The 25971-nt window shown below is 43.0% G+C and overlaps 2 protein-coding genes across 4 annotated transcripts; both read left to right on the forward strand.

Annotated features, from left to right (window-relative positions):
* Window positions 1-190: 190 nt before the first annotated feature.
* Window positions 191-6939, forward strand: ddost (dolichyl-diphosphooligosaccharide--protein glycosyltransferase subunit (non-catalytic)). Its single transcript, XM_030117974.1, has 11 exons — window positions 191-453; window positions 1289-1399; window positions 1485-1571; window positions 1657-1760; window positions 1862-1956; window positions 3889-3982; window positions 4158-4306; window positions 5641-5788; window positions 5879-5999; window positions 6078-6184; window positions 6316-6939. The coding sequence occupies exons 1-11, from the start codon at window positions 225-227 to the stop codon at window positions 6463-6465; spliced, it is 1395 nt and encodes a 464-aa protein (XP_029973834.1). The 5' UTR covers window positions 191-224; the 3' UTR covers window positions 6466-6939.
* A 1858-nt stretch (window positions 6940-8797) lies between these two features.
* Window positions 8798-23954, forward strand: plekhm2 (pleckstrin homology domain containing, family M (with RUN domain) member 2). 3 transcript variants are annotated; one of them, XM_030117968.1, is made up of 20 exons: window positions 8798-9306; window positions 10820-10926; window positions 11148-11257; window positions 11339-11438; window positions 11567-11654; window positions 11755-11929; window positions 12492-12551; window positions 14257-14548; window positions 14622-15401; window positions 15480-15549; window positions 16181-16271; window positions 16494-16552; window positions 16820-16908; window positions 17217-17349; window positions 18305-18492; window positions 18612-18677; window positions 18767-18926; window positions 19145-19324; window positions 20095-20211; window positions 20369-23954. In XM_030117968.1, exons 1-20 carry the CDS (start codon window positions 9247-9249, stop codon window positions 20504-20506), a joined length of 3063 nt encoding a protein of 1020 aa, XP_029973828.1. In that variant the 5' UTR covers window positions 8798-9246; the 3' UTR covers window positions 20507-23954. The 3 variants fall into 3 exon arrangements, with proteins under 3 accessions (XP_029973828.1, XP_029973827.1, XP_029973829.1); XM_030117967.1 differs by having other exon boundaries at window positions 8799-9306; window positions 16488-16552; XM_030117969.1 differs by lacking the exon at window positions 12492-12551 and having other exon boundaries at window positions 8799-9306; window positions 16488-16552.
* The last annotated feature ends 2017 nt before the right edge of the window (window positions 23955-25971 follow it).

Below are 25971 nucleotides of genomic sequence, written 5' to 3' on the forward strand. Positions count from 1 at the left end.
AAAATTAATTTTCTATAAATGTCTTACTCCTATGAGTGTATCAGTGTGTATTTTCTTTCCACTCTACACATTCCATCTTGCGTTTTCCAGCCTTATAATAAAGCTCTCATCCCATTGGTGGAGAGGCCGCTGGAGGTGACGCGTTCCTCTCTCTGATTGGCTGCTTTCCGGGGTCAAAGTGCAGCCTGCCGCTGCTAACGCTGACGTCGCTCTCCTGCGGAACAATGGCGGCGCTGACAGCAGACGTGCAGACGAACCGGTCCGGTTCTTTATCATCGCCCAAGAAGCGGACCGGAAAGATGGGGAATTTCGGGCTTTTGGACCGCGGGGTCGTGAAGCTGCTCGCTTTAGCCTCTCTGCTGCATTGCGCTGCGGCCGACGGGAAGACGCTGGTTCTGCTGGACAACCTCAACATCAGAGACACCCATTCAATCTTCTTCCGCAGTCTGGCAGGTTGGTGCAAATATCAGGCTTTTGACTTTTTACCACGCACATACACGCACGAAATGCCCTTTCGCGACCCTTTTGCATCAGATATCAGCGGTGAAAATATAATACTGATGGACTAAAAGCTTTTAGATGTAGAGTTCAAGCTCACCTGCTAGCTGCTAGCATTAGCCTAGCTATCACATTTCACGTTTGTGTCATGACAGCGTGTATGTTATAGCTTAATAACAGTAGCATTGACTTAAACGTTACGATCAAAACCTTGGATATGCTCACACCACTGATGGCATTACTGAACACGAAAAGAACTGTGTGATGTCGTTTCAATTCAGAAAAAAAATAAATATTTTTGAACAAACACTACATTTAGTGTCACACAGTGTTTGTATGATTGATACTTATGAATATTCCATTTCTACTAACTTGCCAGTGATTTCTGGCTATGTTGCTTTCAGGGTGGAAAAGAAAGTCAAGTAGCTGGTTAATCCTCATTTCCATGAAGGCAGCAGTCCCCATAGGAATAATTTTTTTATTGTATAATATTTCTGATTTTATCTGCACTCAGAAGGTCAGAAATCGGGCACATGTATTTGTTATACAATCATGAATTTTGTGGCACATACATCATTTGTAAACTGGCATTTTTTGGCCAACTCTTGTGATATATGAGTGCATAATGTCAAATGAGAGGTATTACATGTTGGATTATTTGAAACATCAATGCTTACAAATATTCAGCCCTGCACAAGCATAGATAGTCCTTATAAATAGATTGTAAACATGTTTATATAGAGGACAAGTCCTTGTTTGAGGATGATGACGGTTCTTGTGTCATTTACAGATCGCGGCTTCGACCTCACGTTCAAGACTGCCGATGATTCCTCTCTGTCACTCATCAAATATGGCCAGTTCCTGTATGACCATTTGATTCTTTTTTCGCCATCAGTTGAAGGTAAATGAGACTCTCATTGTTCATATTTTGAAGGTTGTTTGTTTTGTTGGATCAGTCTTTATATTTTTTCTTCGATCATTTGCAGACTTTGGAGGAAACATAAATGTGGAGACTATTACATCCTTCATTGATGGTGGAGGCAACGTCCTGGTTGCTGCCAGCTCAGACATTGGTCAGTTGGTTTCTTACTGTGTTTTGCATGATTAATATATTCTACTTTTCTAGTAGCTTATTTATTTTCTCATCTGGATATACAGGCGACCCACTGAGAGAGCTGGGCAGTGAGTGTGGCATTGAGTTCGATGAGGAGAAGACTGCCGTCATCGACCATCACAACTATGATGTGTCTGATCCCGGAGAGGTGAACATTGTGATACTCAGCTAAAAGACAGACTACTCTCAATCAGTCTTACAAATTGCCATTCCATGCTGTTACTTACCAGTGATCTTCTTTTAATGTAGCACACCCTGATTGTCGCTGACCCAGAGAACCTGATGAAAGCTCCCACCATTGTCGGCAAACCCACCAATAAACCCGTTTTGTTTAAGGGTGTTGGGTAAGCGCCACACAACACATTTCAAACAGCGAATAGCCACATTTTGCCTTCCCCTACACAACCCTAAATGTCTCGTGAATGCAGAAATATTTGTGATCAATATAATGAGTTATCTTGGCATAAAAATATTAAGGATCGACCGATATGGCTTTTTTAGGGCCGATGCCGATGCCAATTATTGGTACTTATGGAAACCGATAACCGATATGTTGAACCGATATTCATTTGCAGCAAAAATGAACATTTTGGCATCAAAATGTAGCTGTGGGTGGGACATTGTTCCACAGCCCAGAGTAGTGACTTAGTAGTGAAGTGACTAGTGAAGAGAGATGTGATGTGCTCAGTGGAAAACACTTCTACATTCATTATACTCAGGCCTTTTGTTTTCGTTCAGTTTATAATTGTGTGATTACTTTATTATTATTGTTATTATTATTATTACTGATACATGTAATTATATTTATCACACACACACACACACACACACACACACACAATAATGCAGTCATCTCATCCATAACTTCCCCAAAATTCCAATATTCAACCATCTGCCGCTGCTGATAACACAACTCTTTCCTTCATTTTCTTGTATTTTGTCCCCTGTATGTCCTGTACTGTAGGAATAAAAAATAATAATAGATTAAACAATGGAGAATCCTGGTTGAACTAAAGTTGTAGCTACTGTAACGATAAAAAATATGTTAAAATCAATGTTATCACTAATCGATGCGCGCCCCCGTGGGGGGAGTCATTTTTCGGCAGGCAGTCTGTTCTCGGCACGGTAACCAGTCAACCCCCGGTCGCCCCGACCGACTCGGCCCCACGCGTCTTCTGTCACTCACTCACGCCTCACATTGAAAACTGGAAAAAAAAAAAAATCAGCGGTCGGTCTGTGACAGGCTTGTGTTTGATTCCTCCCGGTTCCACAGCAGCGCACCAGACACATTTACCGGTAATTTTTTTTTTTCAGTTTTCAATGTGTGGCGTGAGTGCGTGACGGAAGATGCGTGGGGCCGACTTGACTGTAATCCGCTGCCGGTTGACCGCTGCCGGCCGACCGCTCCCGGCGTCCCAGCGAGCGGGCTGTCCGCCGGCGTCGGGCCGCTCCTCGCGGCTGTGCAGCCGCGCGCCGTGCTCTCCGGTTGGGAGACTTGAGGACAAACTGTGTGGTTCTGGCGACTGACGGGTCAGAGGCGGAGAATCTGCCTCAAGCTTCATGTTTGCCGTTCTTTGGAACTGGCTAGCTTAGCTACAAGCAAGCAGAAGTTGTTTGCTCATGTGATCACATCACAATGCATTATGGGAGCCGTAGTCAAGACAACTGACTGACAACCGGGTGGTCTTTATTACCGTATTTTCTGAAAAAAAAGGCGCACCGAAATATAAGGCAGACAGTTGGGCTTTGAGACAATTAGGTGCGCCTCATAGTGCGGGAAATACGGTAAAAAAAATTTTTATCGGATATTGGTGGAAAAAAAGGCCGATGCTGATTATTAGAAAAATGCCCAATATCGGCCGATATTATCGGCCAGGCCAATAATTGGTCGATCCTTAAAAAATATGACTGTAGCAGTTACCAGCTACCGAGAAAATGTATGTCAAAACTTTGGAATTTCCTTGTTTTCAGTTCTAATGCTGTTATTAAACATATCCAGAAAACCAAACACATGTTCTTAGTTAAAAATATAAAAAAAATATGTGAATCCTTGGATTCACAAAGTGGTTGATAGGGTTCACAGAGGTTTTTTCTTTCTTTTTTTTTTTTTTTTTCAATGACTGTATGTTATTGATGTGTTCAGCTCCACTATGCATGTTAGAAGATTTACTCTCCAATGTTTGTGCTCTTCACTATTGTTCAATCGATAGATGCATCACTCACCGCAAGTAAATATGAATGCTTTGATAAACCGTTGCCGAACTTGTCTCTTCCAGAATGGTTGCAGACCCAGACAACCCGCTTGTACTTGACATCCTAACCGGCTCCTCTACTTCGTACTCCTTTTTCCCTGACCGACCCATTTCTCAGGTAACATTAGTCACATATGTGTTAAATCAGGGAATTGTGCTTGAAAATACATGATACAGATGGTGAAGGCAGAAATAATTGCTAACTGTATAACTCAATAGATTTTCTGGTCCCGTACTTTTCTGTGGTAGATATTCACTGTGCGTGCACTAACTGTCTATTTGAATTGCTCCAGTACCCCCATGCTGTGGGCAAGAACACCCTGCTGATTGCCGGCCTGCAGGCCAGGAACAACGCCAGGGTGGTTTTCAGCGGCTCTCTTGACTTCTTCAGTGATGCCTTCTTCAACTCTGCTGTGCAGAAAGCCACTCCAGGCTCACAGAGGTAAACCGAACCATTCAGCTGTTCTTCCGGAGAACTCCGAACAGAAACAGGAGACTCAAATGGTCAGATTATTACATTTAAGTTTGCACAGTCTAAAAAGTCACAAAATAGCAAAATGGTTAGCATGCTTAGCTCATAGTGGGATGATCTACAGTGAGAGTCCAGGTTTGAAGCTTTGTCTCCTCCCCCCAATGATATGCATTTCAGGCTATTTGATGAATCTAAACTTCCTGTCATCTTTATGTCTCTGTGGGTTAGGGTTAGGGTTAGGGTCTAATGAACTGATGACCTGCCCAGGACGTACCTTCCCTTCTTCCATAGTGATTTGACTCCATTGTGCAGAAATCCTGAGTTGTCTATAGTTATGCAGAAGATAGATGTTAAGACAACTATGAAAAGACACTTTTTACTTTCAGACCATGGAAACTGTGTAATACTTTTATTTTGAAGGGTTTTGCATGTTCATGCATGTGGATACATATAGTTTCTGGCAAGTCGAAGACTGGAGAAAGTTTGCAGCCTTTCTAGAGCCAAACCTGATGAATTATTAAGGACTAAATATAAATAATAAATAACGTTAAAGCTAGGGTTGGCGATCTTGGAAAACTGGCATGTATTCAAATGTAGCATCTCCCCAAGGCTCCGCCTAGCTCCGCCCAGCTCCCACCCCATTGGAGGAGCTCCCGTTGGGAGCGAACGCACTGGACGCGGAAGCGCCACGCGCACAGAGTTTGTGATCGCCTCCAATGTTATTAACCTTTACCCATAGGAGCGCAGCGCGCCCGCTCCGTTCTATTTTTCACGCGAGCACCGAGAGCGCCTTGGCAACGCGTGCACGCACTGAACCAGGGCCAGTGCACGCCATTGAAATGAACGCGCAGGGGGCTGGTAGAACGGCGAAGGGATTTGATTGGTTCCTGAAGAGCAGTCCGCGCCTTCCGATTGGTCGGAGTTTTTACTGTCCTTTGGCCGCTACAGTGGTCAGATTTTTTCCGCACCTTTTTCCGTACACATAATGTATTGACTTCTCCCAGGGGGCAAGGAGCATTTCACTCAGTATGACAAAAAGTGCTTTTGGACAACATCGTCTACCCTAGCTTTAAGTTAAAAACATCTTATTTTTTCACATCCCTGGATTTGTGATTACTGGGAATTCTCACTGTTGGATGCATCCACTCTCCACTGTGGAGTGTTTGAGAAAGACTTGTAATTGTGGAAACATTGTTAAAAGTTGGGTGATTTTCCTGAGGAACTGGATTCTTCAATTCAGCCACATTAAATTACTCCTGAAGGTGTTAGTTGATATCTTTCCCTCCTCGTTGTGCTCCGCTCAGGCACGAGCAGACGGGAAACTTGGAACTGGCCGAGGCTCTGTCTCGCTGGGTTTTTAAGGAGGCTGGAGTCCTCCGAGTGGGAGCCGTTACCCATCATCCCGTAGGAGAGACCACCCCCCCTGCAGCATACACCATCACTGACCTCGTGGTGAGTTGAACCCTCGTCTCACTCTGGAGGTTTTTCCCATTCCGCTGGAGGCGGATGTGTTTCTGACGGGCTTTGAACTTCGCCCTGCAGGAGTACAGCATCGTGATCGAGATGCTGTCCGAGGGTCGCTGGGTTCCCTTCGACGGAGATGACATTCAGCTGGAGTTTGTGAGGATCGATCCCTTCGTCAGGACTTATCTCAAGAAAAATGGTACGTGACCATGACGATGACGATGGTGACGATGGATTAAACTGTGTTCAGTCTAAATGAAGAGCCTCTCTCTCCCAGGAGGTAAATACAGTGTCCAGTTCAAACTCCCTGATGTGTACGGAGTCTTCCAGTTCAAGGTGGACTACAACAGACTGGGATACACACATCTGTACTCCTCAACTCAGGCAAGTGCTCAGAGCTCACCCTGGGTCGTCAAAAGAAAAAACTGCTACCTTTTTACAGTAGTGATTGTATATTATGAGTGGATTTATCTGATGCATGGCGTACCTGATAACACTCCCTCTCTCTACAACAGGTATCCGTCCGCCCCCTGCAGCACACTCAGTACGAGCGCTTTATCCCCTCAGCCTTCCCGTACTACGCCAGTGTCTTCTCCATGATGGGGGGCCTCTTTGTCTTCAGCGTAGTCTTTTTGCACATGAAGGAGAAGGAGAAGTCAGACTAGAAACGCCAGCCAAGGAGAAACAATATGACATTTAACTCGTGTTAAAATTGAATGTCTTTGTATGCTCTGGGTTTTCATGCAGGGACTTGGAACTGTTTCTGTTCTCGTACTTGGGCGTTAAATTAATTTGGGGGTCTGGGAGCCGAAATGTCTGCTGACTGCAACACAACGCAGTTTCTTTTTGTACTTTGAAATCACCCAAAGGCCCATACATGTTCTTGCGTCAGCATTTGTATAAAGCCGCTTTACATTTGATACAGTTTTCCCTCTAGATGAGCATTTGCTTTGGAACCGGATGAAATTTTCAGTTAAAATACGACCCAAATCTTGATAATCGGACAAGGAAAAAAGGTTATTGTGGTAACTACATGCACTGAATATGCCAACTGCTCCTTATTTTTATGAAAAACATCTTTGTGTTTCCACACGTTGGAGTCATCCTGACAATAAAATACTGACATTCCACTCAGTAGATACTTGCGTCCTTGTTTGATTTGACAAAAGTGTGCACTAATTTGAATGCAAGGGTGAAATGCCACAGTGATCTTTTGTATAGAGAGGATTTAAACCAGGATAAACATGTGAAAGATAGGGAAAGCAGACATAAAGTGGTCCTGAAAAGAGTCGAATTGGCCCGTGGGTCATAGCAGCTGCGGTTAAGTCGGTAGAGTGGGGTGTCATCCAGTTTGCAGATCTGATCCCTTGAGCAAGACGACGGGCGGACTGAGCTTCAGTGCATAGCAGCTCTCGCCACGGTTATGTGTGAATGTGACGGTGTGAAAGACTGTTAAACCAGTGTGGAGGTACTGTACAAGTGAAATCAAATGACCTTATCTGCAAGTAGTAAACATGAAAAAGAACTTCTCAATGAAAGTAACTGCTCTTTCTGAAATGTTCACACACGCTTGCTCTGTTTAGGTGCGAAAAGAAAAAAAAAAAAGACGACGCACTAAAAACTTAGCAGCAGATGGCAGCGAGGTGAAAGATCAGAGGTGAAAACTTTATTTTTGCTGTGAAGCAGTGTTCATGTCAAAGGCCATACTGTCAATGTGTTTTTACAAAAGCGAGCATGTTGAAATGAGAGTCCCTGAGAAGCTGCAGGCAAATGAAACATGACATGTGCAATGTCATTTCATCTTTGTATAGGAATATATTTCTTTTACCTTGGATCAATACTTTGGTTTTCTTGCTATATTTTCTTTTCCTATCTTACCTTGAATTGTTCATGCAGCTCATTGCTTAGCTTGGTTTTGGTGGCAGTTGCTCTTTCTGTCATTCCTGTATGCAATGTTGTTCGATTTCAAGCTTTCCTTGTAAGAACATGTGCAAAAGGATCACTACCTTCCCAGCAGGCCGGTAAGATGACTTTGGGCTTGTGCAAGAATGACAGCAGAAAAGAAAAGAAATTAAATTTTTCAATAAATTCCTTTACTGTTTTAGTAATAACAGATTAACACAACTTTGTTATCTGGCCTATATATCTGACCCAGATATAAACACTGTGGGCATCAGAAATCTTGTTTCCTGTCTGAAGACACTTCTCAGATGACAACCTAACTAATCCAGTGTAAGAAATGGCATATCAATGTTATTGCAGTTATTTTTGTTGATAGCTTTTGTTTATTTGGTGCTTCATAAGATTATTTGTGCGATTTTACACTACAACAGTGGACAGTTTTGGAGTTAAATCTATTATCTGCACAACTTTTCCTCCATTTGGTGTTGGTGGACTTTGGAGCAGTCTCAACAATATAAAAAAAATAAAAATAATGGTTGGGTTCATATCATACACAGGTCAATAGTCTAGCACCCAAACTGAGATTACACTCGATTGAAACTGGAGTAGCTACAGAAAATCCACTTTCACACAGGTAGAACATGCAAATTCAACACAGATACTGTAGGTCCAATCAGGACTCAAACCCACAATGACGACAGACTGCAGAAATTCATATGCTCCCATACAGAAAAGTGAGAAAATTTTTTTTTAGGGAAGTGAATATTTATTAGATCTAATAAGCTGTCTTTTTAAGATCCACATGATCAGTAGGGTCAAGGTCAAGAAGAAAAAAAACAAGCTAATTTATTTAATAGTATTGAAAAAGACAGAGTCCTGCACACAAGCCGAATTTAATGTTTAATTTTGGTAAATGAAAAAGCAGTCCCGTGGTATTGATGTGTTGCGTTTTCGTCCAGCAGTGAGCTGAAAAACCTAGAATTGGGTCAGTTTTGAACGGACTTCCGTCCCGCTTCCTCTCGAGCCGGCCGATGACGTAACGCACTGACCACTGGGGTCCGGCCCCAAAACAGTAAAAACCAAGCTGACCATCCCATACATTTATCAATCAATTGGCCTGTTACACAAACGATAACCGAAAGTATTTTTATCACCGACAAGCAGATTACAGAACCGGGGAGTGTCATAAGCGACACAGCTGGTGAGTTACTGAAGTTGAAGTGTAAAAACTTGGTAGCTACCATTAGCTGGAGTAATAAGCGTCAAAAAGTCAAGTGGCTAACGCCTTACTTTGCTAACCGGGGACAGAAACTGGACGTGTCGGGCTCAGCTTAACCATGGCGGCTCTGAAATAGTAGCGCTGCCTGACACAGTGAGTACAGCTGACAGCCAGCACCGGGTCCTCAGCTTAGCGCTCAGTTTTTTTACACTGAGCCGCAGGATAACGTTCGCTAGCTCATGCGGGCGGTGCTAGCTTTAGCAAAACAAGCACTGCGCTTCTGGAGTCAGCTGACAGCCCGCTGCCAGCCGCCGACACACCGGGGATGGATCAACTGAAAGTGAAGGATCGGATATTGGAAAACATCTCCATGTCCGTGAAGAAGGTGAGACGTGCCGGGGCTGGTCACGGTCCGGGGTGAAAGATTTTTCACGTGACTGAGTCATTGTGGCTAACGCAGGATGTCTTTTGTCTGCTAGGAGGGCAACTTTCAGTGTAGGAGGACATTAGCAGCTGGCTCTCCTCAAAGGGCTTTGTCCTTTACAATTACTTACCAGTGATCTATTAACACTCCCACATCAAGTCGCTTTTGTTGTGCCGCTGCTTTCATTTGTTATATTTCCTTTGTTTTGTCCACGGTGAGCAGTTATGGCACCAGCCCTCCCTTTTCCTACAGCTGCATGTGTTGTAAACACATTTACAACCATTTCTTAGATACTGAATATTAGCATTAGACATTTATTCTTAGATTCAGTTCTATATTGGAATTTGTTGCCAGGCTTCTTGCAAAACTACCCTTCACAAAACCTGATGGACAGCATTATTTCTTCCAGATCTCCATTTATGCTTTTACATTCACTTCCTGAAGACATCAGTATTGTTACTTTGTATGAGCAATCCTCATATAGCTTTACTTTCACATATTACAGTGCATTAGTGTTAGTGTTTCATTTACCCAGAACCATTGCAGTTTAATCCCCCCATCCACATTTCTCAGATTTTCTTTTTATTATGTTGAATATCCTGTTGAAGTGGTCAGTGGTGTGATATTAAGAGTGAGAAAGTGCTTTATTGTGTGGTGCTTCAAAGGTTCAAGCAAACATACAGTGTTTACCTAATATAACATTACTTAGTCATGTGGCAATGTAGTCACAAGACTCAAATGAGCTTTCTCCTCAAAGCTTAGCTGACTTCCACTTGGCTGATTGCATTTTAGGGCTTCAGACCTCTGTTATGTTGAACGGGGGCTCATCAGCGCTGTTCTCTGGTACCATTCAGCAGATGTCTGCAGTCAACATTGATAGCATGTGTATAAAAATCAACCATGCAGCCCCCTTTTTTTAGAGTCTTACCTTTTTGTTTTGATATTCCAGCACTTGAGTTTTGAAATGAACTAATAGCTATAAAAATAGACCTGGCACAGCTATGGAGGTACAAACCATCCACATCACATGAACAATGTTGGAACTGTTTTCCATTAAGGACATTTAGTTCCCATGTGAGGCAAACTGTTAGATATCCTGTTATTGTTGCATGTTATTTCCCTTCGGTTAGATCTTAAAGCTTTGAGCACATGCTTCAGTAGCTTGAGGACAGATCATCGACTTGTTGGTCTGTAGATTTCCACCACTTGGACCTATATTCCTCTGTTCCTTTGACTGTAGGTTGTATGGTAGAATCTTTGCCGTGTATCACTTTATGTATTCATTTGTTTGTGTTTACACGCTCAAACATCCGTCATGCATTTGCAATTTTAACTTAATTTTCTCACTCCTTTACAAAATCCACTTTGTGATTATAAAGAGCTGAAGCATTGGAGTGGCCATGCATGACACCTTCCAAGAAATGCAGTCCCGGCCACGTTTACAAGTAACGCGGAAACCTGTGTATCTGTACAGTTGCAGAGTTACTTTGCAGCTTGTGAAGATGAAACTCCCGCTATCCGCAATCATGACCGGGTCCTGCAGCGGCTCTGTGAGCACCTTGACCATGCTCTGCTGTATGGGTAAGTTGTTCACTAAAATATGCACAGCTGTGTTTTCCGATTTGCTTCGTAGAAACATCTGTGCATCCATCCAGATCACACAAAGAGTGATGCAAGTCAAACCCATAACCTGTGACACAAGCACTCACAGAAACATGTTAAGACTAATAGCCTTTTCATTCTGTGTCAGCATCATCAGGACACACTTCTCATGCTCATGAGTGTGTTGTTCTGCTTTGCAGACTGCAGGACATCTCCTCAGGTTACTGGGTCCTGGTCCTTCACTTCACCCGTAGAGAGGCGGTCCGTCAGATAGACGAGCTTCAGCACATAGCAACCAACCTCGGTCGAAGTGAGACATTTCTCATATTTGTTTGTCACATGGAGACATAGAGTGAGTTTGTTGCAAAACTGACTCTTTTCTTGTGTGCAGGCCGTGCTTGGTTATATCTAGCACTGAGTGAGAGCTCTTTAGAGAGCTATCTGCGCCTCTTCCAGGAGAATCAAGGATTGTTACAGAAGTATTATTTCAAGTAAGTCATTAAGGAATCTTTTGACTTATCTGAAATATTTTTTTATAAATTAAAGTGTCACATCTTTTTTTACTGCTGTCATATTCCTCTTGAAAGCGTCGGTGTTAATATTTTTCCTTCACTGGTAGGAATGCGCTGGTCTGCAGTCATGACCACCTTACCCTGTTTCTCACGCTGGTGTCTGGTCTGGAGTTCATTCGCTTCGACCTGGAGCTGGTTAGCATTCATTTTATTACATTACTGACATGAAATTCAGCGCCTACGTGTCTCAGATGCTGCATGTTCCTCACCTTTTTATGACGTCTGGCCGGTTCAGGATGTGCCCTATCTAGACGTGGCCCCCTACATGCCAGAGTATTACAAACCTCACAACCTGCTGGACTTTGAGGAGAGACTACCGAGTTCAGACAGCCTGTCACTGCACTCCTTCACCTCTCTCACCTCCACCAACCTGGAGTGGGATGACAGCGCTATAGCTCCGTCCAGTGAAGGTAAGGTCGTCCTCTAACCTTTTCACTTCATCAGTGTACAGAGACAGTCATTTGGACAGTTAGTTTTTCCTTTTGTCAATAGTGAAATGTTTTGTTTTGGCCTTGTGTGCTGCTATGTCTTGACTTTTCAAAGTTAGTGATTTATTCTCGCGGATGACGGAGATTCACGTTATTTTAAATCCTTCAGTTTCCTGATGTGATCAAACTTGCAGTTCTGTTGGAGCTAATGGCACATTGAAGTAGCTGAATGTATCACTGACTGCTGTGATGCATGGAAAGCAAAGTAAATTTTCTCCCGTGGATGATCGGAGCTTATAACCTGATGTTTACAGAATGTTGACTTTGGAGTGACTGCATCCGTCTTAGTCAGTGCTTCCCATTATTCCCCACAAAGTGCTGAGTCACTTCCCCTGCTTTTTTTAAGTTCCGGCTCATCTATTATTTCCCTCATCAATTGAGTTATTTCACATTCATGTTGTTTTACTGTTTCTCTGCCATTGACATCGACCACCTCTTCCATCCACCTCTCTCTAATGTTGAATGTTATCCCTCCTTTTTTTAGATTATGATTTTGGTGACATCTTCCCCGTGTTGCAGTCATTGCCAAGTGCAGACTGGGAAGGTGGGACGTTGGTCAAGTCTCCCCTTCCTGCCCTACGTTTCTTGTTCTCGCCTTTTCCTCACTCCTATCTGGCATGGCTGTCCCGCAGTTTGTGCTAAATGCATGCTGGGTACTTAAGCCAGTACAAACAGCTTGCTGTTTCAAAATACTGATTGAGACACGGGGCCTGATCATAGGGCTTTGGATCATTTTTGGGAATGTATTCTGTTTTAAGATCTGGATTTGGTCTAAAGTTTTATTATAATCAGTGGTAAATTTCAGTAAATCAATCTGATCTTTGCTTCTGTAGCTAAAAATAATAAATAGGAGCCATTGTCCATCTGTCATTGATGGAGGCAGTAGCCAGGTGTTTACATTGGCACCAAAATGCTACAATAAATTTCATTACAGCTTTTATCAAGACAAAAAAACATTTTTTCATCAGTAACATTACGTTGACTGGTTAGTGTGTGTTTCCTGGGAGGTTGGCGTTGGGTGGGTCCTCTGTGATCTGTTGTGTTCTGCATGTGTAATCCATCTGGGGAATGGTCCTCATCCTCACTCTGCCTTTTTGTTTGCCAAAGCAAAATGAATGCCTGACATAATTGGTACTCACCCCATCCAGCCTGTCTGCAGCACACTGTGTATAAGTCTGTCTGTTGTGTCCTTTTCCGTAAAGTCCTCTCCTCCTGTACGATGTGTGGCACTGGCCTAGAATCAGCTGAGCTGCAGTATGAGCCGATAGCACAGGGATTGCTTTATTTAACAGCTTAATGTCAACTAATTAAAAAAAAAAGTATTTTGTTATATTTAAAAACACTTATATTGTTTATCCTGAGTTCAAGTATTGTTTGAAATAGTGAGAGAGCTCCTACAGATTATTTACACCGTGCTCTGGGGCAGGGACACTTCCCAGCATGCCCAGACATCAGATTGTAGAAATAGCTGGACTGTGATAGCCCCCCTCATATGAGTTCATGACTCTGCAGGAAAAGACAGTTTTGATTATTTGAAATAGGTTTGTTTCAGGTACCTTCAGCTCAGCACTGTGCTGCTGTGGACAAAGGAAAACAAAAACACTTATTGATTTAAATGTAAATGATTAAAGATAAAAGAAAAAGCCTTTACCGGTTTCATTTTGTGATTATATTGTAAAGTCTTCTAACTTGTTTCACTTCATTCAGTTCCCACCATCCACCTGCAGTCCTCCACTTGTTGACATTTAGTGGAAAGTCAGTTCTCTCACAATAAAAAATCAAATAGATCTACACTACAGATTTCTGGAAGGTGTGTGACCCACGGATTGATTGTATCTAAAAGCTAGAGTAGAAGTGCTTGATCTAGGCCTGTGCCTCTGCAAACAAAGCTGCTGCCTGTGGACCTACTTGATGTCTTACTCATTGAGTTGTGTGCTTTATTGACCCCGCCACAGAAGACCAGAGAACACCGCAGTCCCTAACATTAATCGTGCTGCACTAATGAAGGAATACACTGCATTTTTGTGCTGATCTTTTGTTGATTTGCTGTTAAAAATGACAACTAAAATAATGTATGCATTGAAAAATGTTTCCTGAATTCAAAATTATATGCAACTGCAAATGATAATTATTTTGTAACCAACAAAAGAGTCCAAAAACACTCAGTGTATTCCTTCGACCGTCTTTAAATGAAAGTGTGAATGCTGCTTTTTTCAATTAAATAGTTTTCATGTGGCTTCTCGTGGTAGAGGGCGATCTGACCGACCAGGCCAGCTGCCCACGCTCCAGCGGCTCGGACCCCCAGACGGTCATCAGCGACACGGTCGTCCTGTCTGGAACCGTGAAGGCAAAGGGAGCGACTCACCTCTCGCCACCCAGCCCCACACTCAGACACAACCCCTTCAACGAAGACTCGGACACCAACACCTCGGCCGACGTCACGCCGGTTCACGTCGCCAGCCGGCAGAGCACCATCACCCCCACCATGACCGCCGCCGGAGATGAAGCCGAGGTCAACGGCACCGAGCTGGAGGTCATTCGGTATGGGAGCAGCATGTGCCAAGTGTGAGAATACTGTATTTATTTGCGAGTTCAACTAATCGTGTTCCTCCAGGATGGCCAGACGAAGGAAACCAGCCAAGAAGCGGCGTGGGAAAGGCTCCACAGATTCCAGCAGCAGCATCCATAACTCTGTTTCCTCTGAGCACATGGAAATGGACTTCACCATCCTCACCACAGAGGACATCGACGCAGTGAACGGCGTTGACAACGTGCAGATCGATAACAAAAGCCAGTCCAGAAGCAGAGTGGGGTCACAGGTGCTGGAGGAAGACGGCGCAGACGGGGTGGAGGAGCTTCTGCGGCTCCCGGAGATGGCGGACACCTCCATGGACAGGGTCGGTCAGCCCCTCCGAGACGTCATGGACCGGCTCAACGGTTCTCTGGATCGGGACGAGGCCTGGGAGCGCGCGGGGGAGGAGGAGGAGGGGAACGCAAATGGCTGCGACCAGAACTCCGAGCCTCCGACGCAGCAGCCCTTTCGGGAGGATCTGGCAGGCGAGCCGCCCGACTCCGCTCCAGGAGAGACGCCTGGCTCCCCTCTGGCCGCGGGCGCCGCTCTTCCTGCGGACGTATGCAGCTCTGCCCCCAACGGTTCAGACGCTGCTCCCACAGGTGGTGGCCGCCATGACTCTGCAGAGCATAGCCAGCCAGAGACTCTTCCAGGTGGCTCTGAGGATCAAGAAGAAGCAAAAACGCCCACAGGAGAAGAGCCAGAAATAACGGAGGGCGGCGGAGACGAAACGCACAAAAGTACATTTACAGCGGATGAAGAGGAACAAAAACAACAGGAGACACTCAGTCCCTCTGAAATCTCTCATCCTGCAGAGTTCAAGTAAGTTTAAAGAAAACCATCTGTTGGTCGTGATGGTATTCTGTGAATGTCTAATATTCCTCACCGTTCATTTTCCAGGGTGGACAACAATCACTTGCTGCTTCTGATGATTCATGTGTTCAGGGAGAATGAAGAGCAGCTCTACAAGGTCAGAAGAAATTCAGTACTTTGTGATACATCTTGTAATTAAGAAAACAAGAAGGCAAACGGTTGAGTTGAAGTTGCAGCGTTCAGATCTCTCGGAGGATTGTGTCAGGGAGGACTCATGCTGTAAAACCTGTGCCAAGTCAAACATACCGATCAAGATCTGCCAGAAACTCCGGAATGAAGGAGCTGAAAGATAGACGTCACTATTTATTTGGAAAACAGCGTTCAGTTTTTTACAATATGAGTTTTTTAATTTATTTTGTTTGTTTAATGGCAACATTATGACATTTAAAAATTGAAAGATGTTCAGTGATACAGACCATGCACAATAGTGTCTTTAACTTCTTTTAGGCTTGTTTTCCAAACTAAAGTACAAAGTAGATGTTATTGAAAGTATACTCCATTCACATGAACGACAGAAGAGGGGCCATTACAGTTTTGTTGTTAGACTTAACGGACTGTTTTGACATTGGAGAAGTGGTTTAGGAACGGTTTCTCAGTGGAAATGTTGCAAGGCTTAGTTTGCCAATTGTCTTTAACGCCTTTTTCTCAACCTCTACGAAATGACACTTATGCAATCAGACAAAATCTACACTCAACTCAGATGTGATCTAAATAATGTTTATTTTCAGATGGTGAGAATGAGCACGGGCCATATGGAGGGGGACCTGCAGCCACTTTATCTGCTGCTGACTGACTGTTACATCTACCTGCTGAGAAAGGGTGAATGGCGAGAAATCATTCTCACTGACTTACAACAGATTTTCACAGATACGATTTTTTTCTGTCAATTTTTTTTTTTTTTTTTTTTTTATTTAGAGAAGTCTGGTTCTGTAAGGACAGCACCAGATATTCTCTGCCAATTTTAGGCATTTTACTTGTACCAACTTCTTGAGACGTATAAATATCCTCATGGTGTGTTTTTGAACTCCTTCACAGGTGCAGCTGAGAAGCCGTACACAGTAGAAGACGCTGTTTCTTATAATGAGCTGGACTATCTCTCAGTAAGTTTCTTGCACTGTTGCTTTATCTGTCTGCTCTCATTTTAAATAGATGTGCCTTCTCAAACTCTGATTTAGAAATGCTGAGGTTTGAAGGTGTGAAAAGAAATGTGTTTGGAGGTTCATGTATTTATCAGCTGTAGAATACTTTACAGACTCTTCAATATCATCTGTGGAGTCTTGTAGATGGTATTCACAGGCTGTAGATGTAAGTTTGCTATTACAGCTGGACAGTGGAATAATAATAATAACACCGTTGTTTCATGCTAGGTGGGCCTTGACCAGCAGACGGTGACGGTGGTCTGCACCAACAGACGAAGGAAGTTCTTGCTGGACACAGCCGATGCCTCACTGACTCAGTGAGTGTCGTTGTCTGCCTTTGTGTCTTGTTTCTGAATGTAATAACATTAATAAAAACAGTAATAAACGCCATACGGGGTCGACACATTGAGGTTAAATCATCCATCTGCCACTGCATCGCCGCATCCTTGGAGTCAGATCTCCGTCATGGGCTGAGTGAATAAACTGATATTTTTTCTTTCAGTTTTTATGAGTGGGAAAAGGCAGAGTGCGAACTTTATAGATCTGTAAAGGTCACGACACAATATGGATGGTTGTTGGTTTGTTTTCTGACTCATGACTTTATATTTTTCTGTTTTGTTTGAAGGTGGTTCCTGTCTGTTCTCAAGGCAGCCATGGTGAAAGGCTGCCGGGAGCCTCCCTATCCTTCTGTTCTGACCGACGCCACCATGGAAAAACTGGCTCTCACTAAGTTTGTTTCTCTTGAGTCTCACTGTGAGGTAAAGTATGAATATTCTAGCTTTTCTCGGCTTGTCAAAGAAACAATGTGCTTATTGATCATCATGTAATTACAGTGATTTTCATAATAGGGGTGAGGGTTGTTTCATTGATACCTTCTGGTGCAAAATACAGTGAAATGTGTTTTTTTTTTTTTTTTTTTTACAAAATCTCCCAGACAGCATGGCTTTGAAGCTGATGCTCTCATGGTAGCATCACCAATATAAATTGCCAATATCTTCTTTAAAATGTTTACTTGGTAGTTTTAGGCCAGATTGGAGCTTTTTGAAGTCCAGTTTTGACCCACAGACTTTATGGTGCTCAGGTTGGAGCTCCAGTCTCCGTTGCCCTCAGCTCCTCCTCCCTCAGATCCTCTGCTTCACTGGTTTCACCTCAGCTATTCTTGCCCTCGTGCTCCAGCTTGACGTGCCCCCCTGCCTCTCATGCTGCTGTCCCTTTCAGACGCAGCATTTTAAACCCTTTCTACATAACTGAATGTTAGACACAGAATATGAGAAGACCTCGTAATTTTACCCTCAATTCTAGGAATATGGCCCGTCATAACCCAGATGAACATTGTCCTTCGATGCGTTTTCACCCTCCCAATAGTAGCATAATTGTACCTACTGTTCATATAAATTAATACCTGCTTCAAGCTTGTTACACCGTATTTTTATCTTGTACTTGAAAGACGGATTTGTCGTTTGAAAAGAAGCGATGAGACACTTTGTGAACCTCTCCTGCACGACTCTGTGAAATGATCAGTCAGGCTCTAAAATATTCATGATTTCTAACCTCTGCAGAATGTTGATGTGCTGCTTTTAAATACTGTCTTTGTGAATATATAATTCCAAGCCTCACTTTGCAAGAGTTTAGCGTACCTGATGTTTTTTGTTTGTTTTGCATAAGTCTTTATCTGTATAGCAGGCTGTCCAACGTGCTGCTGTGTCTCTCCAGGTGTCTGAAGTGTCTATTCAACTCTATTCCTTGGTTCACTGGGAGGATCCGCTGGACATCCCTTCTTCTCCACAAGGTTTCTCAAACTATGGAATACTGTCCAGCACAAAAGAAGGGACTCTGCAGTACCGGGCAGGAACGACGTACCTGGGCAAAGAGCTGTGGAAGAGCTGCTACCTCGTTCTCAGGTCCTTCCGGAGTCCTTTTGGCCTCGAGCAGAATGTTGTTTTTAAAACATGACTTCTTTTAACTCTGTCAGTTGTTGACCCGATTTCCAGTTGATCGAGTTTGTTCTCTTTGTTCACAGTAATGGGATTCTGTACCTGTATGCGGAGAGAACAGACGTGACCCCTCTGCAGTCGATCACCATGGGGTACGCCTCACCTTTCACTGTTCACAACGCGGCAACCAAACCAAAAAAAAACTGATGTCTACTCACTTATACTTGTGCTGTTTCACCAGAGGAGAGCACTGTGGAGGCTGCCGCCGCTCCAACAGCACAGAGCGTCCGCACGCATTCCAAGTCATCTTGACCGAGCGCCCCCCGCTGGAGCTCAGCGCAAACAACGAGCAGGACATGGCCGACTGGATGCAGCTGCTCTGCCAGTCTGTTTCCAAAGGGGTAATGAGGAGAACCCAGATGACTGCATAACATTGACTTTGTGGATATTCATTTTCATTTAGTACTAGAAGAAACGGAAAGTTTCCATAACAGATTGACTGTTTACAGACTCTGCTCAGAGTGTGTTTATCATTACGATTGTCTCTCAACAGGCCCCTCTGTTGTATTATTCAGTTGTACGCCGCTCATTTGTTCTCCCATGACTGCCTCCCCTCCAGGTAATTCCTCAAGGCGTGGCCCCGACCCCTTGCATCCCCTGTTGCCTGGTGGTGACGGACAGGAAGCTGCTGACGTGCCATCAGGACTGTCAGACGAGCTTCTTCCGTTCACTGGGCAGCGCGGACATCTGTGATATAACCGCCGTCTGTCTGGAGGCTGACAACGAGTACTGTGTTATTGTGAGTGACCCTCTGTGATCCGCTCTGATGGCTTCTTTTTACATTCAATAGATTTGAGGTTAGAGTGTGATTTTATGTGATACTTTGAACAAATCTTGATTGAACAATTTAATGATGATATGCGGTGCAGGTCCAGGGATCAGACATCCTCAAAGCACAGATAATTCTGTGGTCATGGTCAATGGCCTGAAATCAAAATAATCTGAGGCTCATTTCTATCCAATTTACCACAATGATCTTGTATTTGAAGAGAGAATCATCAATTTATCGAAAAGCTTTTTTCAGTGTTGCACAGCTCGTCAGAACCTTTTGAGACCTCAACAAAAGGGATTCAGCAATGAACTGTAATCATCCATTAAAGTGACAAGTGAGACTAACATGCACCTGCTGTTATAGTTGAAGTTCGTTATTTGAGTTTAATCATTTAACACATCATGTTAATACAAATCCAGTCTTTCGTGTTGGATCAGTTGGACTCTACAGGAGATCCTTCCTTCCTGTGGACATCGACCTTTATATAACTCTTCTTTGTAAAGAAGCCCTTTACTGCGTATATATTTTATTCATTTACTGTCAAACATCAACATGTGTATATACTGTGTATTCAATGGGTTATTCTTTATCCTCTAAATTACTGCTCTGTACGAAGGCGATTAAGAATTTCTCTCTGGAATTACTTTATTTCATTCTAATGTTAAAGAAACTGGAGAAAGTCATTATTTTCTCCTGCATCCTGGCATCTTTTCAAACTCTCTCTGTTTTGTCTGTAGGAGTTTGTGACCGACCGGACTCAGTTCCTGCCTCCGTGGGTCCTGTACTTCAGCGGGTGTGAAGAGAGAGATCGACTGCTGCAGGCGTTAGACAGCGCATGGAAAAACATTTTCCAGGTTTGTCACCGTTTTAGAGAAAAATGCCCTCAACATTCCTACTTCTGCTTTGTTTGCTCATCAGAACGTGAACATTTTAAGATCTTGTCTCCAGCTAATACTAGCGAATGCTGCTGCTGTGGTTGAACCTTCATGCATGCATTGTGTCACTGCGCAGGTCAGCCTCCCTCATAAAGACGTCTGTGATCCGCTGGTGCAGAAGCGCTGCGGCGAAGCCCTCTCCCTGATGAAGAGCGCCTGGCAGAGGGCAGACAGTCTGGCTCGAGGCCGATCCCAGCGCGAGCCCTGGTGCTGACGGACACACGGAGCACCGGTCTGACGCCGCTCCAGCACACGGTGTCAGGAAGCGTGGTGGACCTCACAGACTGCGGTACTCCAAACTGTTTAGAGTTCAAAGGTTGAAACGCAGAGATAAATCAATGGGATGCAGCGTGGCTGGTGAAACACTCGTGATTCTGAAATGTTTCTGAGAAACTTCCTGCTGCAGGAAGCAATGCTCGGAGCACGTAACGTTGCATCGATACAAGTTATTGCCCGGCGGTCGGGTTTGTCGGTTTCTTTTGGTCACGGTTCAACGTAAATAGCAGCAGTGTTAGATGAATATTTACAGAGTGCACAAAGCGCACAAAAACTGGTAATGCTCTCTGCTCGCACAATTCACACAACTGTGTGACGCTAAATCACTCCTTGTTCACCAACATTTATAGTCTGTTACACTGAAGCCTAACTGTGGTGAAGCTATTGAGTCGTGTCTCATTATACGTCCTCATTTCATAATCAGTAATGACAGTGTGTGTGTGTGTGTTCGTGTGTGTGTGTGTGTGTGTGTGTTCTTACGTTTTGGTCTGTCTAAATGTACATACCTCTACACTGAATACACAATATGCCTGAGATGTCTGCCTTAGAGCTGCTTTATCTGTTGGAATCATTGTCATGAAGCTCAAACTCTATCAGGAAATGCATCCGACTTGCCTTTTTCCCCACCTTGTAGAGACAAGTGGAGGTTTCCATGCTGACTTGCACATTTGTGTTAGGTTTTTTTTAGTTTTTGTCAGCCTTTTTTTAATGGTACCGTTGTGGCTTTCTGCTAACGTGCACTGTTGAAGTTAAAAAGTGGGAACGGTTGTTATTAAGTTATTGAGTAGTGACGACGTATTGATCGGAGTGTGTACTTCAGTGTGGGTGAGTTACTAAGAGTTCCAGAGTATGTGAAGAATCTATTACTGATGGAGAGCGACAAGTTGATTTGTTCCTACCTGTTTTTTTTTTTCTTTTCACCATTGGTTTGTTTTTTATTGCGGTCACACTTCCAGATTACAGAACGCCTTTTTCTTTTCTTGTGGCGGCCCACTGGCTTGTAACATCATCCAGTATTCAAATCTACGTAAAAGTTCCGTTCAGTAAACGGTGCATCAAGCGCAAACTGTCCCTAAAATGAACCCTTATTGGAGGATTTAGTTCAGACAAATGTGAGACTTGTTTTGCTTTTAACAATGTTACCATTTTGATTTTAACAAGTCAGATTCCCACGGCAGTTTCAACTACATTTTAAACCCTTAAACAGTAACCCCCACTTTTTGTAGAGGCTACAGGTTTATGTGAGTCATTGGTTTGTCTTTTTTCATGCAGCAACTCCTTCTTCTCATTTGCACTAAAGACGTAATGAAATTCCAGGAGGCCTTTCTCTTTCTCATCGGCTCCATCAAAGCTAATCTTAACGCTTGCATCTTCGTTTGAATGCTCAAAAAAGGTCCTGATCTGCATAAACAAGTGCTTCTGAAGCATGATAGAAACTTCTGTTTGAAATGTTTGTACCAGATAGTTTTAATGTCAAGGACTGAGTCACATTAACTTTAAACTACCTTACTTTGAAAGAGCCATCACAGACCTTCGCAGTGACCTGGTTGTTGCTTTCTGATGTTTCCCAGTGTGAAGGTGTCGTGCCTTTGGGTCTTTTTACGCAAGGATTTCGCACAAATTGGTAAAAACGATTGATGGATGGTGCTGTGACATTTACAGCCTTGTTTTTTTTTTTTTTTTTAAGCTATTGACGCTTTTACAACTAAGGAACTGCAATTAAATAGAAACCAACTACTCAGTAGCAGTAAATGATATATAAAGCCACAGTTGATGGGAAATTGTTTTGCAGTCTGCCCATTTGGCATCGAATGACTCTTTACAAGAGCAAAATGCTTTTACCCACAACGTTCATTCAAAGCATTTTTGTTTATGTTTATGTTTTGTTTACGTTTATGTTTCTGTAATGAGAGAAACATTTTAACCTGTACGTCACGGTGCAAAGCCGAGACGTTCCAAAGCCACGAGGCAGTCGTGTTGAATGTGTTACATGTGGAAATATGGCAAACCCTGAAAAAATAACACTTTAAAAGATGAAATTCATTTCATGGAAAGTAGAATGAATTGCTCCGTGCGTAGAAGATGACACCAGCCTCATTGTTTTAAAAATGCACTTCACATCATTTAATATCGTAGCCATACTTATTCTGTAGTCCCAGCTTTGTATCGGAATACAAGAAAACATTCAAAATCCCTTCTTAGCGAACTGAACTGTAGAAAAAGAACTTTATTTTATTTGACGAAAGGTGAGTGTTGAATATGCAGAAGTGTCGAAATCCTCCCCAGCCCTCCATATAACTCCAGGTGTGTGTGTGTGTGTGTGTGTGTGTGTGTGTGTGTGTGTGTGTGTGTGTGTGTGTGTGTGTGTGTGTGTGTGTGTGTGTGTGTGTGTGTGTGTGTGTGTGTGTGTGTGTGTGTGTGTGTGTGTGTGTGTGTGTGTGTGTGTGTGTGTGTGTGTGTGTGTGTGTGTGTGTGTGTGTGTGTGCTCGTGACAACGTTTGGCTTTTCTGCTCGTACTGTTTCTACTGCAGGCATCCTCAGTGCTTCAAGCCGTTCAAGTGCCGCTGAGTTCAGCGTCTTCTGCTTCTTGTTTGACAGAACAATCTAATCTCAGGTGAAAAAAGGTACTCTACAGCCAAACCTTATAGCTCACCGTGTGTGTGTGTGTGTGTGTGTGTGTGTGTGTGTGTGTGTGTGTGTGTGTGTGTGTGTGTGTGTGTGTGTGTGTGTGTGTGTGTGTGTGTGTGTGTGTGTGTGTGTGTTTTATAGCAGCTGTTTTGTCTAATACAATGTTTTTTTTTAATTAATTCCTCCCATGTCCAGTGCATCATTATGAAGTTGTTGGTTTTTTTTTGTTTTTTTTTTGCACACATCAAGGAGAAGTACAGCACGATATCAGTTGTTAGAGAAAAAAAGGAAAAAGAAGTTTGTATTAACTCAGTGGATTTCAGAATAGGATTGTCTGTCAGTGTGGTGGAAAAGCCTTGAAGATGTATCGACCTGGGCGAGAACCAATGCAATAGCAGGACTTACTTGAAATGTTGGTTGGACGTGCTGTGTCGAAGTTTTGGCCTCTGGATTGTAAATATAAAGAAAGTCCAAGTTTGTCTTTCAGAGCAGTGTATTGAACCTGGAGCATTGCTGGCCAATGATGGATGGCATCTTTTACCGGATGCATTTCGGTGGTGATTTGGTTTATAAATATGTACTGCATGTAATATATGTATTATGTTCAGCAGTTTTATTGAAATGTAAATAAACCACTAATCGGAAAATAAACTCCCGCTTCAAGACCTGCGTCTCCTGAGGATTTTCTACTGTTGATACCTTCCATGAATGTACAAATAAATCTCTGAGTTGGACAGTATCGTGGAATAAAGTGGAGGGAAAACATGTTCCCATTCTGACGCAGTGCTTTGTTTTGTTAACGGCTGTGTTTTTGTTTAACGATCAGTTTTTGTAGTATGACAGCGGCGACAAGAGAGAGGAGCGGACTACAGGACACCAAATTAAAAGACTGAAGACAGAAGAGGCAAATTCTGTCAAAGAAGATCTGTTTAAACCGAGATGGAAGGCGGGGCTAAAGTCAACATTGACAAAGCCCATGAAATATTTTTACATAGAATTATTATACGACAAACACTGCCCAATTCAATAATCCACCATGGATCACAAAGGGATTACAAAATGTTTGCAAAAAAAGAGAGAACACACTCTAAAGAGAATGTATTAAATTTCAAACTGTAGCAGAAGAGGACAAATACAAAAAAAAACAAAACAATAAAAACTATACATACATATAAAGCCTCCTTAGTTTTCTGATGCAATTTTCTGGTAGTTGACTTCCCAAAAATATTGCTTGAAAAATCTCTTTAAAACTTTGAAACATTATTTTTGTTTGTTTAATTTGTTACAAAGAAAGAAATGTAGTTATCAACAAAAAGCAATTGTACTTCTATAAAAGCCAAATAAAATTGTCCTTTTACTGTAGTGCAGCAAATACAGTGTTACTGAATTTTTCCGTGATTATAAAATGACTTTTATCAAATTATTTCATGTTAAATAATATTTTTTTAGGTTGCAGCCCACACACACGGAGATATTCTTCAGTGTGGCTCATGACCAATGGTAAGTTGAGTTTCCCTGCGTTAGACTGTGTGTATACTGATAAGTTGTGCTTTGTCTGTCTCTACAGGGTGATTTGCACTTCACACTGACAAAGCTGCCGAATTTGTCCATTTGTTTGTAAACGTCCATCAAAAATCACACTGGGATCGATAAGTTTTAAGGGCGTGTTTCTGTGGCTTTGTGGTAATGAGCTCGACTTGACTGGCATCGCAGCGCATGGCGCTGTGTTCAGGGGACCAGCAACGGATTGTTAATTTAACATATAAAAATGAATATGAGTGCAAATGCTCTATAACTGACGCTTGTTAAAGTTGAATATGCCTTCATTCTTTTCATTGCTTGGTAAATTCCCTTTAGGAATTATGTGGCTCTGTTTGCATAATTGCTTATTCTGTTGGTGTTTAGTAAAACGCCCTTTATGTTCCCACAGCTGAGAAACAACACAGGCTAAAGCTGGAAGTTTAGAGCATGGCTGATATCCATTATAAATTCTCCTCCAGAACGCTGGAGTTTGACGGTCTCCACGCCGCGCTGAGGGAACTGAAGAGGCAGATAATGTGCCGGGAGAATCTGCAAGGCAGGAACTGTGACCTCCAGGTCAGTACTGCAGACAGCAAGGAAGGCAATGAAGGAAACTGCACAATACTGCAAGATGATCATAAGCTCTATAAAACCAGACACAACACAGTGGGAAATACAGCTCCTCTGATGGCTTGGCTTTTTTCTATCCGACTTTTATTGCAATGAAGAAAGCCAACAGATGAGCTGAATTTGTGCTTTAATTTGCTCTCAGAGTGTGAAACCTTCAGCTCATTAGTTTATCTCTTGCAAATGAGACTGAGCTTGTGCTCGGTCTCATTTGAAGAGATAAACTAAACACAGAAACCCTTAATTAGTATGTAAATCTCCTCCAGCGCACACGGCTGATGGTGCTGTCCTCTCTCCTCAGCCATCGTCGGCAGGATCCCCGTCTTTAGAGCCAGGCCCAGCTTTAAAACCACCGTCAACATCTACATGAAGTAGGATTTGGCAGCTGCTTTCAGTGTTGATAAGTGATGATCAGCAGATGATCATGTCTGCCCCACATGCAACAAGCCAAACGTCTCCCCTGAACACACTGAAAGCCAGTCAGGTTCTCAGCCAGAGGATGAAACAAATGTGTGACGATAGCAGAGTTTTTCTGTTATGTGCATCACTTGGAACTATTTTTAATCTTTTCCCTGACAGAGATTTTCCAGGATTTTCCTCAGCTCATCTATTTGGTTGTCCTTCAGT

The sequence above is a fragment of the Salarias fasciatus genome, chromosome 20, assembly GCF_902148845.1.
Source record: "Salarias fasciatus chromosome 20, fSalaFa1.1, whole genome shotgun sequence".
NCBI lineage: Eukaryota > Metazoa > Chordata > Actinopteri > Blenniiformes > Blenniidae > Salarias > Salarias fasciatus.